The 15035-nt window shown below is 42.7% G+C and overlaps 1 protein-coding gene across 2 annotated transcripts; it reads left to right on the forward strand.

Moving 5' to 3' along the window:
- The first annotated feature begins 329 nt into the window (after window positions 1-329).
- Window positions 330-14778, forward strand: SERPINB12 (serpin family B member 12). 2 transcript variants are annotated; one of them, XM_045521451.2, is made up of 9 exons: window positions 343-382; window positions 2717-2807; window positions 4996-5181; window positions 6404-6541; window positions 7269-7409; window positions 8696-8813; window positions 10370-10512; window positions 11462-11629; window positions 12575-14778. In XM_045521451.2, exons 3-9 carry the CDS (start codon window positions 5014-5016, stop codon window positions 12977-12979), a joined length of 1281 nt encoding a protein of 426 aa, XP_045377407.1. In that variant the 5' UTR covers window positions 343-382; window positions 2717-2807; window positions 4996-5013; the 3' UTR covers window positions 12980-14778. The 2 variants fall into 2 exon arrangements, with proteins under 2 accessions (XP_010959578.1, XP_045377407.1); XM_010961276.3 differs by lacking the exon at window positions 2717-2807 and having other exon boundaries at window positions 330-382.
- The last annotated feature ends 257 nt before the right edge of the window (window positions 14779-15035 follow it).

Genomic DNA, 15035 nt, shown 5'->3' on the forward strand with positions numbered 1-15035 from the left:
ATGGGATATGAAGTAAAATGGTTTTTTGCATCTCCATTTATCTAATATAAGGATTTGGGTTGAAAGATATGAGTCAAATATTATTATGAGGCCTCTATAAAGAGAACCAATTGGAAAGAGCAAAGAAAATATAAACACAGTAAGCTAAATATTAAATTTAGTTGAAGTCATAGAGCGTGAGAATTTGTTTAGAAGTATATAAGCCACACATTCTTTTTCTTTTTTTAAAAATCTATCAATGACAGTTTTACAATGGATTCCAAAATGGTACTTGGAACAATGCCGTAGTGGGAGGGACAGAGTTCATATATTTCCATTCCTGACAGGGTGTGGGTTGAAACTCACCTGGCCAGCTGTTAGCAGCAACTCTGAAGGCAAGGAGGTAAATGCTGACATTACCTAGTATCATTTTTAACAATGAATATGCATTGGAATTTTTACTTTAAATGATAGAAACCCAAAGGAGACTTGACTGAAACCAAAGAATATGCTATTTTTATTTTTATTAAGTCAAGTGTTTTTTAAAAAAGAGCAATTTGTTTTTTGATGCTTTGAAGTTTTTATAAATGTGGCAGTGGTTGCTAGGAGATATTAGCAATATCTGTCACCTCCCTCAGCCCCTGAGTACCTGATGTATTTGATTGATTTTTTTTAAAATGGGGATGTTTGAATATTTTTTTATCTTTACATACTAGATAGATTTTATTTCATCGTTTTATTAATTATTTCTGGAATATAAAATGGTAAAATACTTAGAATTCTATCTGTATTTTAAATCATATGAGTTTAAATTTCTCTTTTGCAAAATAAGTTGGAAATGCTTTTAATTGCATTTTTCACAAGTAATTCTTTCTTTACAGATACTGTTTATCATTCAGTTAATTATAACCAGGTTTGTATATTTATTCCAGCAGGGTAGCATCTACTTTTGTGAACTTTGAATTTCATTCTTGGGTTGTTAATAGCTTTGTGGTAATTATGGAAATTATAAGACATGAAATACTTTGGGGATATAAATTTTTCTTTCTGTACTATGTAGGCAGGAATAATTTCACTCAGAATATTTTGGGTTGTTAGAAAATCTATCTAAACTTTTACATTTTTTCTTTAAAGTGAACCATATTTTTAAAAAAATCTATTTAGCCTAAACTTTTACATTTTTACTTTAAAGGAAACCATACTTTAATAAATGAACTATTTTGGGTATAGTAGAAAATTAATTAAAAGCTGATTCTACTGTATAATATCTCTATTGATTATAGCTGCCTGCAGAACATATAAAAAGTTAACATGAAATATTAACATTAATATTTCAAACATTAGAATTATTTACAATGAAGAAGGAGCATATGATAGCAAATAAATCGATAAAAACTTACCAAGTGCTCATATGTGCCATCATTTGTATTCTTTACTGATAAGATACAAAGATGAATGAATAAAGACATGAAAACTACCCTCAAGAGAATTATGTTTTGAAAGCAAAAATAGAAATATCAAAAAGCAAATGATAAGCGAAATAGAAATTCAAACGTGTATACTTCATATCTATAGGAATATACATAAATGTTGTGAATTGCACATATGTATATGACCATGAAATGAGAAAGTGCATGGAGAAATAAAGGCAACTGATTTGTCAGTGTTGTGAAAGCAAAATTCAAGTTTATTGTACAGGCGGCAGAACCTCATATTCTGCCGTCTGTACAATAAATTTGAACTTTAGAATCAAAGTTCTTCTTTTACCTTATTAGAGGTTAAATAACAAGTCACTTCTTTGGGAAGTATTATAGGCAAAAATATAATTATATTTTATTGCTATCAAAGTGATATATTTTTTTCTGAATAAAATTTTCCCATTAGCTCCTCCCTCTGTAGCTATGGCTGGCAGGAGGTGATAATGGGACTGTAAGTATGAAATTATGGAAATCAGTCCCAATTTGGGATAAGGTGTTTACAGTCTTGCAATTCCAATCTATATTATGGTGCATTTGCATAGATTTCAATGCAATGTGAAAAGATTTTCCAGTAAATATTCAATCTAGAGAAGACCTCCTGGGTAGATCACCAGAGTCCTGGAAAAACAAATGGAACCTGAGATGCCTGAAGGCAGAGAGGTATTTCAAAGAGCCTTGATGGGGGCACCATGCTGGGAGGTCCTTTCTACAGCCCAAGACCCCAGTCAGAGACATCAATGTAACACGTACCTGCTGGCGGCAGCATCTCCCTGCCATGGAGCCGTGTGGCGGGTCACTCAGGGCGTGGCCTTTTAGGGCACCCGTGCCGTGTGCTCTGGATGGCAGCACAGTGTGGGAGGAAGAGGGTGGCTTTGAGAGTAGGCTGAATGGACCGGTTTGCACACCAGGTGCATCACTTAATGGTTGGATGTGAAATGAAGATAATTTCTAACTTATAAGATTTTTTGAGAATTAGAGACAACAGAGTGAGTAAGGATGCTTCCAGAATGAGAAACGAGGGCAAAGAGCATCTATTCCAGCAGACAGGATGGGCATGGCGCGGTCTTAGCCCTGCTTTGCTCTTGGCTGGTGTGTGATTGTGTGCAAATCACCTCACCTCTTCTGGCCTCAGGTTTGTTTTTTTTTTTTTTTTTTTTTTTTTAATCTTGAGAAGAAGGGAGTTGGCAGGCTTGAGCAATCATACTCTTTTTAAAGCAGGTAAGACACTAATTGTTCAGTTCTCTGCACCATCATGCCAGGAAGAAACACCCTTCCACTCTGATGCCAGGGGCACAGCTGTACCAGGGAACGAGGGTGACACTGAGCAAATAGCTGGGAGCAGAGGACCAGGTGGGGATCATTCAGCTTTTTAATACAAATCCCTTCTCTTCCTTCAATATCATCTGTCTGTAGTCTTCTTTTTTAAAAATGTAATTTAATTTATTTTTGGTTTTTTGGGGGAGGGGAGAGGTAATTAGGTTTATTTATTTATTTTATTTTAGTGTAGGTACTGGGGATCGAACCCAGGACCTCATGCATGCTAAGCACGCGCTCTACCACTGAGCTATGCCCTCCCCCCCAGTCTCCCTTCAATAGCAGTGAACCAAGAGCCAGAATGTCCATTGCTTTCCCCTCCTTTGATGCCAGACATTTTGATCAAATATTAACCTCGGTTGTACAACCAAGGCTTTACAAATATTAGGCTGCCTTTTATCCAACATTTTATGATTTAACAAAAGCCTGTGAAATCTCCTCAACTCAGATCTTTAATTTACTTGATTCCTCTACTTCCCTAGTGGACTTGTTAGTGCATGGGTAATAGGAGCTGTTGTTGTAGAGAGAACGTGATAGGGGTGAAGATATTTTTGAAGATATGCAATTGTAGCTTTCTGAGGTGTGAGGCATTTAATTTCCAGACACACCCAGAACATATGTTTCTTGGAAAACACCTCCCTGAACCCAGCTTTAATAGCACAAAATGAGAAATACAGTTATGTACAAATTTGGCAGAAAAAAATGTGAGATTAAAAACAGACCCTAAGCTGGACAAGGGGGAAAGTACCAGCATGTAGCAGGCGTGCGTTTGGCAGCCTGTCCCACGCTGAGCGCAACTTAGGAGCAATAGTAGATGCAATAGAAAGAGCACTTAATTTCCAAGTGCAAATGGGATTTGGTTCCTCAGTTTTCTCATCTGTAAAAAGGGAGCGATAATATCTACCCTGCAGAGTAGGATTAAAGCTAATATATATAAAACACGTCTGGCACATTTAAAACAAGTTACCCAATGCTATCTTTTTGCATTAGGTTTAGTAGACTGAAGAGTCCATATTAACTGGGAGGATGCTGAACCCAATGCAAGGGGTAGGTCCAAGGCAGGATCTGTGTAAGATTCTCTGCTACTTCTGGAATTGATTATTGATGGGGGAGCAAAGAATCTGTCCTAAACCAGTTACTCTCTTGCTTTGGTTTGGTGTTGCCTGTGGGTCTACACTGTCAAGAGAAGGCGTTAAACCTAATGACTGCTAAACCCCCAACATCTTTCAAGGTCTGTTATCTCTTGAACAATATCAGTGGCAGACCGCAGTGCCTCATGTCCTGTAAGTTGCATATGGAATGAGTCAAAAGGAGTAAAACAGGTAAAAAAAATGAGTAAAATATTACAAAGAACATGGCCCAGGACAACTGGCTGGGTGCATCCTCAGCCGTGGAACCCTGAGGGGAGAGTGCAGAACCAGGGAGGGCCTGGGGAGAAGGAGGAGGTGGAATGACGCTTCCTTGGCTGTTGACTTGGCTGTGGGGAAATGGTAGCCCATGACCTTATTTACCTGAATAAAGGAAGTCCTACCACAAAGCAGGTAGAATTGGCCCCCAAAAGATAGATTTAAGTCCTGATAATCCCCAGTACCTGTGAATGTGATTTATTTGGAAGTGGGGTCTTTGCAGATATGATCAGGTTAAGATGAGGTCATATTGGATAAGGGTGGGTCTTAAACCAATGACTAGGGTCCTTATAAGAAAAAAGAATTTTGCACACACACACACACACACACACACACACACACAAACACACACACACACACATGACACAGGAAAGAATCCAGGTGAAGATGGAGGCAGAGATTAGAGTGATGCCTCTACAAACCCAGGCTGGCTGGGAGAGAGGAGGCATGACACAAATTTCTCCCCGAGAGCCTCTAGAAAGAACCGACTTGGCCAAAACCTTGAGCTTGGACTTCTGGCCTCCGAAACTGTGGGAAAATAAACTTTTGTTGTTTGAGCCACCCAGTTTGTGGCAATCTGCTGTGGCAGCCCTAGGAAACTGGTTCACACCACTCCATGAAAATAGATCTCTGTCTGTATCAGTGGCAGTATCTCCATCTATATACCAGGAAGCTGGTGACCTTAGCTTTCCAGTTTTTAATAACATATCAGCGTAAGTGCACATGATGGCATCTCGAGTGCTTAAAATGAGAACTGTTTACCTACTGTGCCCTGATCATCATTTTCTCTCTCTCTTGTTTTGTTTTGTTGGTTTTAGACTGTCATCAGATTCACCATGGACTCTCTCATTGCTGCAAACACCAAATTTTGCTTTGATCTTTTCCAAAAGATCAGCAAAGATGATTATCATAAGAACATCTTCTTCTGTCCACTGAGCATCTCAGCTGCCCTTGGCATGGTCCGCCTGGGGGCCAGAAGTGACAGCGCCCGGCAGATCGACCAGGTACAGATCCCGGACTCTTGATCCAGGCTCAGAGTCAGACCCGAATCCCGCTTTGACCTGTCTCTCTGCTCCCTGTGCCCTGGGCTTGCTGGGAGCCCGTGTCTGCCCTGTGCTGTTATTTATGTCCCCGCCTTGCTTTCTCTGCCATCCAGCCTTTATTCAAGACTCACTTAAGCCTCCAACTCCTTCATGAGGCCTCTCCAGCCTCACCCATCTGACAGCTGTTCTCATTCATCTCCTCTGTCTCTGTCCACTCATCTTTCTCTCTGTAATTATCAAGACCAATATTGACAGTAATTTTTAATATGTGCGTGCATTTTCTCTCTCACTCCTTACACTAAATGAAAATTTATTAAGCACCAGTTGTGGTTCCAGACACTAAAGATGCTGGTGTCCTCCTTGACTTCTTGCTTTTTCTCTCACTTCCCATTAAATTTGTCAGAGCTTCCCACCATCTCCCCGAGGTCTGTCCCTTCTAACCTGGGGACGGCTTCCTAACGGGCTGCCCTGCTCCACTGTCGGTGTTCTCAACCCAGGTGCCAGGAAGCTCCTTTCAAAACCAGAGTCAGATCCTGTTTTCTCATTGGCTCAAAATATGGACTTTCCACTTTGCAAATGATAGAAGCCCCAGTCCTTTCAAAGGCCGATGAGGGTCTGGGGATCTGAGTTCCAGGTCAATTGGTGACCCTATTTCTCCCTATCCCCTCACTCCAGCCATACAGCCCACTCCCTTCCTTGGGAAATCCACACCTGTTCCTGCTTTGGGGCCCTTGCTCCACCCCCTTTGCCTGTTGTTTTATTTAACCCACCACATTCAAAATATTATCATATCAACAGGCAACAGTTAAACATTTAAATGAGATAGTTTACTTTTTTTTTCATACTAAGTCTTCAAAATCTGGTGTGTATTTTATACTCACGGGCAATTCAGGCTGGCTCCTTAGCTGCGTGTGGCTCTGTGGCTCCTGGAAGCCTTGATATTGATATTCTTTTGGTTTGGTTACATTCACTTTTAAATGCAGTCCCAGGGGTGGGGGAGCATTCAGCTTACTTCCCCTCCATTCCACCTCACAAACCTGGTCAAAAGAAACATCCACCTTTCTTTCAACTGCTGTTGATTGTTCTGTTTGACTATGTCATTATCGTCATTGCCACGTTGTAAAAACGTGTCTGAAGCTATTCAGACTTCCTGCCATTTGTACTGTCTGCTGTGATCACACAGGTACTACACTTCAATGAGTTTTCCCAGAATGAGACCAAAGAACCTGATCCCTGTCTGAAAAGCAAAAAACGAGAAGGGCATGTCGACAACTCTCTGGAAGGGCAGAAAAAAGAAACGACAGGATCTCTGACTCTGGAGGTGAGACACTGTGAACCCCTGCGCCTCTTCCTTCCGAGATGCTCAGTCTGGCGGCCCTGGGTTTGGTTACGGTTGCTTATCCCCAGGCATTAGGTCCTGGCTGTCATCATCAGCAACATCCGAGCAAAACTCCCGTGTGACCCACAATGCCTTTCTGATATCCTTGTCTGTAAGGACACAGTATCTCCTGCTCATGGCAAAGATCGTTAGAGCGTAGCCTCGGTACTGCCCTCCTTTGACAGGCGCCAGGTCCCCAGGGTGGAGCCTGGGTGAGGGTGAGCGGCAGGAAGGTGGAGGAGGCAGCTACGCCTCACGCTCTCTCCACTTCTGCCTGTTCTATTTCATGCTGAAATCGGCGCTGACACACAGACCTTTCATTGGTTGTCATAAGCCAGGAGCAGTAAAGATCCTCTCCAGGTTAGATATACCCCTACATTAGGATAAGAGGAGGATGGGGAGAAGATGACCTCTTTCTTGAATCGTTTTGAATACAGAGAAGAACAAAGTACACTGATCTAAAATCTAGTGTTCACTGTGGAGTCCCCAGATATATATTTCCTGGGTGATCTTGATTGGTATCATGGGAGCCGTGACTGGGAGCGTGTCTCACCCTCCATCCTCTCTTCTCAGCTTGCTCCCCGACGTGGTAACAGTGTGAAATGACAATGTGCTTTAGTGATGCTGTGACTCTTCCCGTTAGATCACGTTTTATTTCTTCTTCTGTTAGGCTGAGTCTTCAAACGACGAGAGTGGGCTGCTCAGCTGCTACTTCGGGCAGCTTCTCTCCAGATTAGACAGGATCAGAGTTGATTACACCCTGAGCATTGCCAACCGGCTTTATGGAGAGCAGGAATTCCCAATCTGTCCGGTGAGTTAGGCGTGACTGGTGATTGTAGACACCATGTAGGCTAGGATTTAAAAATCAAGGAGTAGCTGGATTACTCACTGGCTACCTAGAGCACAAACCTCCGACAGGAGGATGTGCTGGTGGGATGTCTGGGACCCATCTCTTTCTCTCACACACCTTCTGTTGCCCTCCTCCCAGTTTTCCAGCTTGCACTGCTTACAAGGCCCCTTGGGTGAAACAGAATGGGTGGAAAGAGGGTCACGTGACCAATAGCCTGGGAACCCGTGTGGGTTGGGTAATGGTGCTTTCTCCCGTGACAGCCCTTCCCAATCAAGGTGCCTGGTAGATGCACTTGGGAACCCCTCTTCCCGTTGGCTCCTCCCTCCCCACTCAAGGCACTTCTCTAAGATCACCTTTTGTGCCACGATCAGGCCACCTCCCTATGGAACTCCAAAAGGCGCAAGTCTTGTCTCTGTGGCTAAACAGCTTTGTACCTAGAGCAAGATGTCTCTGAATCTGTCAGTTTCCTCTCTCGCCACTAGAAGGAACCACAGATTTAGCAATAAACACGAGGGGCCTGACCATTGGGAAAGATGAGGTTGAGTGTTTAGGGCTGGTCTAGTAAGGGGAAAGGGGAGACTACTTCGACAAAATTAGTAGGTTCTCTTACAATGGAAATGAGATTTTATATGCTGGTTTTTTAAAAAAACTAGCTTTATTAAAATATAGTTTACAATTCACCTATTAAAAATGCATACAGCAATGGTTTTGGTATATTATATTACAATTTTTAAAAATTGTGGTAAAATATCTATAACATAAAAATTGCCATTTTAACCTTTTCTAAGTATACAATTCGGTGGCATCAATTACATTCAAAATATTGTATAATGATCACCATATCTATTTCCAAAACTTTTTCATCATCCTAAATAGAAACTCTGTCACCATTAAGCAGGGTTCTAACTCTTAAGGATTAGAAGCATTTTACAGCCAAGCCTCTAAAGTTACTTGTTATTTGACCTGTGATGTCCTGACAAATGGAATGTCCAAATCTGGTAGGAAAAGCTTGTGCCGTCGTAACTATGGATTGCTCCATGAATAAGCATTCTGTACCCTAAATTGTCACTACAACCACTGAAATGTTTCTTGTTAATTAAGACCTGGCATAGAAAGAGGCCACAGGCATCCAGTTTAAGTGGTTAGACACATCTTTCTTATTAGGCTTCTCATGACTGCCTCATTCCTAACTTTCTGCATAATTACATGATTTTATTGCATTATTTCCATTTATTCTAATTTGTCAGGAATACTTAAATGGTGTGATTCAGTTTTACCATACAACGATTGAAAGTGTTGATTTCCGGAAAGACACTGAAAAATCCAGACAAGAGATTAACTTCTGGGTTGAATGTCAGTCCCAAGGTAAGAAAGACTCAACACATTGGAGCTCCTATTCTTTCCCATTTAAGACAAACAAATCAGCCCAGCTTTTCAGATTGCTAGTCTGTCGGGACCAGATGCTTACATGTGTGGACTGGGTCCAAAGCTTATTTTGCAGGTGTCAAACAGTTAAAATGCTTAGATGTTACAGGTACTTATTGTTGGTCTGTTGCTCCACCATAAAGGTGAGATGCCTTTCATCCAGGCACAATACCAGCAGGTTGTCACTATTTCCGTTTTTTTTAAAGGGTCAGTAGAAAGATTGTGAAAAAATTTATTCAGAGGGAAATGGAAACAGTAAAATTCCAATTCTTATCAAAATTTCACTAGATACATAAGTGTTTTCTGGGTGAAGGGCATTTAGAGATAGTGATAAGTGGTAAAAAATCTGAGTTCAACATAAATGGAATAATTTTTCAATATGAAACTGCCCTGTCTGGTCTTTCCTTGGGGAAAGCACCCAAACTCCATATTTATTTCTCCTTACTTCTTCTACAATCCACAAAAATTCCCATTCTTTCAAGGTTCCACTCCGTTGCCAAGAGGAAATCGGGCTCACTGAAAATATTCGTACTAAGAAGTGAATATCTAGTTTCTCCTTCATTATTTTAGTTCACTTTCCCACGTACTTCAAGTGTAGGTGACGTCAGTGTCGTCTATTACTGTGGGATTGAAGTGGGACTCTTCTTGAGGTGGAAGAGTCTTCTCATCTTAAGACGTAGGCATGCATTCAAGTAACTGCTATATTGGCATTTTGAGGTGGGGAAGGATACATCCTGAAAATGGACGACTGCTTGATAGCATGGACTCCTCCAGTCTGCCTTAGAGCTGGGTTCTTGTGGAAGGAGCCCAGAGCTGGGCCAGGAGTGGGAAAGACTCTGGACTGATCCTAGCCAGACTTGCCACTGTTTGGCTGTGTGGCCTGACGTCTCATGGGATGTAGTTTATGCTTCTATAAGGAAGGGATAATAACATCTGCATCTCATGGTTGATGTAGGAGGCAATGGGAGATGGCATGTGCAAGTCCCTACAAAACAGAGTTTCTATCATGGTCTAGCACATGTATCTGCATTTTTGTTTATATGTGAGCAAATAGACTCTGCTGTGATGAGTGCTTGAGGTAGTTCTTCTCAAGGAGATTATAATAAAAAAATAAAATAAATTATAAAATAATAAAAAAATAAATAAAATCAGGTGGCAGGATCTATACGTTGAAAGATCAACCATGGAATAAAATATCTGATGACCAGTTCCAAACAACGATACAGAGAATCAGACACTCTGTCAGTTACAGTTCTCCTTTAGGAGGAGTAAGAGGGTCCCTTCCCCCCCATCACTCCCACCCTTACCTCCACTTCCACCCGACCCAGGTGGCCCTTTAGCTGAATCCTCTTGGATTAGTTCCTGAATGAGCCATGCTCCAGCCTTAGGGATGTTAAACCGCAGTAAAAAAAAAAAAAAAAAAAAAAGCCTGTGTAGATGAACACCTTTGCTACAATTCATATCCAGGTTATTCCCTGGAACCTTTTTGTTTTAAGGTAAAATCAAGGAACTCTTCAGCAAGGACACTCTCAACAACGCAACGGTGCTGGTGTTGGTGAATGCTGTTTACTTCAAGGCCAAGTGGGACAAATACTTTGACTGTGAAAACACGGTGGATGCTCTTTTCTCTCTGAATGAGGTACTGTGTGAGAACTCAGAGTTTTCCAGGCAGTCCCCTCACGGGTTCCGCTAAGAGTGATTGGCAGCAAGTATGATCCAATCTCAGCTTAGGTCTCTGGGTTACATCTGACATTTACAATAAGAGCATTTTGTTATGAGCAAAAATCAGCATGTTTACGAAGCGTTTTTTTGCCAGGAGCTGCGTTTTCCCATCATTATTTCATTTAGTCCTCAAAATAACATGAAAATGGGTGTCCTTATTATTTCCATTTAGGAACTGAGGGCAAAACAATGCAGAGGTGAAGTAACTGAGCCAAAATCGTGTGTTAGGATTCACATCTGTGAGTGTTTGCCTTAAAATCCCGTGTTCTAGGCTGCCGGGCTGTAGACAGGGAAGGCAGGAAGGATCAGATCCCAGCCCAGAACTTTCGATGTTATTCTTCCAAGCTCTGCACATCCTTCTCTGCAGAGTGAGGATCCCCCACATACTATGAGATTATTAGGAGATTATTATGAGGTGTAAGGACCTGGGGTGGTGCCCTTTCCTCTGACATAAGTCTATGGAGCAGGAGTTGTTATTTAATATATACAAGATTATTATTTAACCAAGGCTCCCACTGATGGGGCCTTTCAGGCCAGTAGGGGTATGGGGGTCGTGTGAAGCCAAGAGACTGGGATTGAGCAGGCATGGGAGATCGAGCTGGCAGGGCTAGTTTCTGCTGGCCACGCTGTGTGGGTAGACTCCTGGATGGACAGTCTACCAACAAGTGGTCCTGGAGCTGAAGAACCTATTATGGTTTCATCAGGTAGAAAGAGTCTTGACAAAGTAAGAGCCACCTGATCAGTGGGTGGGAGACATTTTTCCGTTCGATCACTGGTCTGGCTCAGAACTTCTGGTGAAGACATTTCTCATCTTAATGGGCTCCTTAGCATGGCAGTCCTGTGACTGTCTACCTTGTCCACTGCAGAACGAGAAGAAGAGTGTAAAGATGATGAATCAAAAAGGTCTATTTAGAATCGGCTTCGTAGAGGAGCTGAAGGCGCAGATCCTTGAACTGAGGTACACCAAGGGCAAGCTCAGCATGCTGGTCCTGCTGCCGTCTCCCTCAGAGGACAACCTGAAGGGCTTGGAAGAGGTAAATCTCCACTTCCATTTCTCTACCAAATATATCATCATAGATCTTTGGGGAACAGCATTACCTACTGTGTACCATCTTAAGGGAGAATGGTAGCTGAGCTATCAGAGAATCAAAGAATACGTAAGAATCTGATTTCGATGAGATATTTATTTCTCATCTGTTGAGAACTAAAGAACAAATGCCAAAAAAGTTGGATGGGATTTTCCTCTCGAATATCATGGTTCTCTGCAACTGGTTTTCCAGACCAAGGAATCTGGGCAACATGTAACCTGAAAATTGCTACGAATGAAACAGCTTTTCCTTTTGCCTGAATATCCTGACTTCTGGCCTCTTACTCAGATTGTTTTGCTGTGTCTCAGTTAAGGACCCTTTAGCTGAATCCTCTTTTTGGGCACGTGTGCCTTGACAGAAGTGGAGATACTGATACTGAAATAGGCTGCTCGCTGAGGTAGGAATTAATAAAGGCTGGGGAAGAGAGAGAAATACAGGGAGATGGAAGGACAGGTGTAATAATCAGAATAATAACCACGATTCAAAATTGTCATGGGTCAGCACGGTGTTAATGTGTTACTTGACATACATTATTTTGTTTAATCCTTGTAAGAGCCCAGTGGTATTATCTCTATTTTTATAGAAGAGGAGGTTCAACTCCAGAACATTAAGACTTGGTCAGAGCTCACCCAACTTAATCAAACGAGCTTGGCTGGGCTTTGAACGCTAGCTTGTCAGACACCAAAGAACCAGAACCCAAATTGTCCTGTAACTTTTAAAGAGGAGAGAGATTTGCTGAGGAGTTTTAAATGAAATCAGAGTATTTTGTGACTGAGGGAAAGACCTTGAGGCTTGTCTCCAACTGTGGAAACAGACCCAGACCCTTTGAAGTATTTGGGGCATCCTTGGCTGGCTCATCTGACCTTAAACATTATTTTCTTCCTCTTGTAGCTTGAAAGGAATATCACCTATGAAAAAATCATGGCCTGGAGCAGCTCAGAAAATATGTCAGAAGAAACAGTAGCCGTCTCCTTCCCCCAGTTCACGCTGGAAGACAGCTATGATCTCAATCCTGTCCTCCAGGACATGGGCATCACAGACGTCTTTGATGAAATGAAGGCTGACCTTACTGGAATCTCTCCAAGTCCCAGTTTGTACCTGTCAAAGGTTGTCCATAAAACCTTTGTGGAGGTGGATGAAGACGGCACCCAGGCAGTGGCAGCCAGTGGGGTTGTCGGCATGGAAAAGTCCTTAGTGTCCTGGGAGACATTTAATGCTGATCGCCCTTTCCTCTTTTTCATCAGACACAACAAAACCCAGACCATTCTCTTCTATGGCAGGGTTTGCAGTCCTTGAAGGGAGCACACTGCCTAGTACTTGGGAGCTGGAAGAGAGTGGCGATACTGTCTTCCCTGGTAGAACATGGGCGTTTGTTTTTTTTGCTCACATCTAAAGCTGACCGAATTCCATCACAACGCCACGCTCCCATTTTCCAGCCATTGGTCCTCGCTCGTCCTGACCTTTCTCTCACCCTGTAGCAGATTTTCATCTAAGTCCATTAGTATCGAAGGGCCCTTGCTCCTCCCTGAGCTTTCGAGCACATACATTCACCCTCTGTGATCTGAAGGTCAGCAGCATTGTGGATGATACTGCTTCTAAGTTACCTACCTCCTTATGAAGGAATCCTGAAAGTTCAAGTCCTTAGACCACTTCTAGGAAATGGCAAACTCAGAAAACACTTTTCCGTGGATGGCAAGAGAAAATGTCTAAATGGCATGTGCTTTGGAAACTCAGCTCTATTTCTGCAGCACTTAAAATCCTGTGCACCCCTGGCAGGATGCCCTGCCTCCCCCTCTTCCATCTTCTGCTGCGCGGAGGCCGTCCTGGGAGGCTCTTCTCACCTGGGAGAAAGTACAGCGTAAGGGTAGCTTTAAGGATGTCAGACCCTCCACCAGCACGCACTTGGCGCAGAGCAGGGGAATGGCATTTGTCTCGTGAATCTGACGTTGACTCAGGAGAGCGGCAAGCCAATTTAAAAGAGGTTAGTGCCAGTTTTCCCTCTTGAGACTCTGAGGCCATCATCATAAAGCACTTCCCTTGGTCTCTTCTCCACCCCCGGCCTAGAGAAGCCTACTGTTGTGCCTCCTAAATGCCCAGCGTGTCGAGGTCGGGAGGGAAGCCGGGCTCCCCTTTCTCCTCTCTCTGTCCTCTGGCCTCACAAGAGCAGGCCTGGGCATGATGCACACGGGTGCCCCTTGCCAGGAAGGCTGGTGGCTTCCTCTCAAGCTCTAGTCCACTAAAGGCCTGATACCGGAGTCTTTAAGACTCCAGGAGATGGGACTTCAGTTCTCTGATGTGTGAGTCTGAGTTCTTGGTCTCTGCCTTAGCTGCACGCCTAACTCGGAATCCGGCAGTCTCTCCTCTTACAGGTGAATTTCTAGTCTTGGTTGTGGCCCAGATTCCCAGCCCGAAGACCGTCCTCCTCCCAGGTGCCACTGTGCTGGCCGGGTGTGGCGGTAGCAGTTTTTGGGGGAGAAGGTAGGTTGACTTCACCCACTGGCCCTCCCCTCGTTCTCTCACTAGTGATTTCCTTGTGCCATGAAAGACGAGCGCCACAATCTCTGTTCAGGCTTCTCATTGTCCAAGCTGTTCATGGTGTAAAAAATTTCTCACTGATAACGTGACCCACTTCTTCCTAGTCCTTTATCCGGAATGCATGTCGCACAAGTCAGATTTATCTCAGGTAATCAAATATTTAGTCTCTCCTGCGGTTGCTTTTGGGGTTGACGTCTTGAGGGCTGATTCCATACTGACCTGGCGTGACAGCTGGACACGGAGTGAATAACCGTGACCCATGTTTAGGTCTGGCATCGCCCAGCGTTGCTCTTGTTCCACTTCTTTTCCTTAACAAGCACATTTTCTCATTTGTGTTGGGATTTTTCAAAATTTTAAACACAAGGGAAAAATGTATCTCTTTACAATAATGAGAAAAAGTGTGTTTCTTTAGTCTTTCGGTAAATCGGTAAACACGTTCTTTACTGACCTTTGATTGATTAAAATGTTTCCTAATGAGTAAAGCACTTTTGTCATTAATTAAACTATGTACCATGTGTTACCAACTGACTTTTCTCAGTGAAATAAATCTAACTTTAAAGCTTTTCATCCCCAAATGTAGAAATACCTACTCCATAAAGCTAACAATTCTTCTCAGTTATGTAGGAATAATGATGTACCTTGTGCCAGTAATAATTGTTTCCAACTTTCCACAATAATTACAGATGAAGGCACACAAAAAAGATGAAAGCTCACAACCATTGTAAAAACCAAAGAGTGATAGCCAATGGATCATCAGAATAAGGAAGACATTTCTGCTGACGAAAAGTTGAGGGGGTGGAGGGAAAGGTGTGGCTGG

The sequence above is a fragment of the Camelus bactrianus genome, chromosome 30 (assembly GCF_048773025.1).
Source record: "Camelus bactrianus isolate YW-2024 breed Bactrian camel chromosome 30, ASM4877302v1, whole genome shotgun sequence".
NCBI classification, from domain to species: domain Eukaryota; kingdom Metazoa; phylum Chordata; class Mammalia; order Artiodactyla; family Camelidae; genus Camelus; species Camelus bactrianus.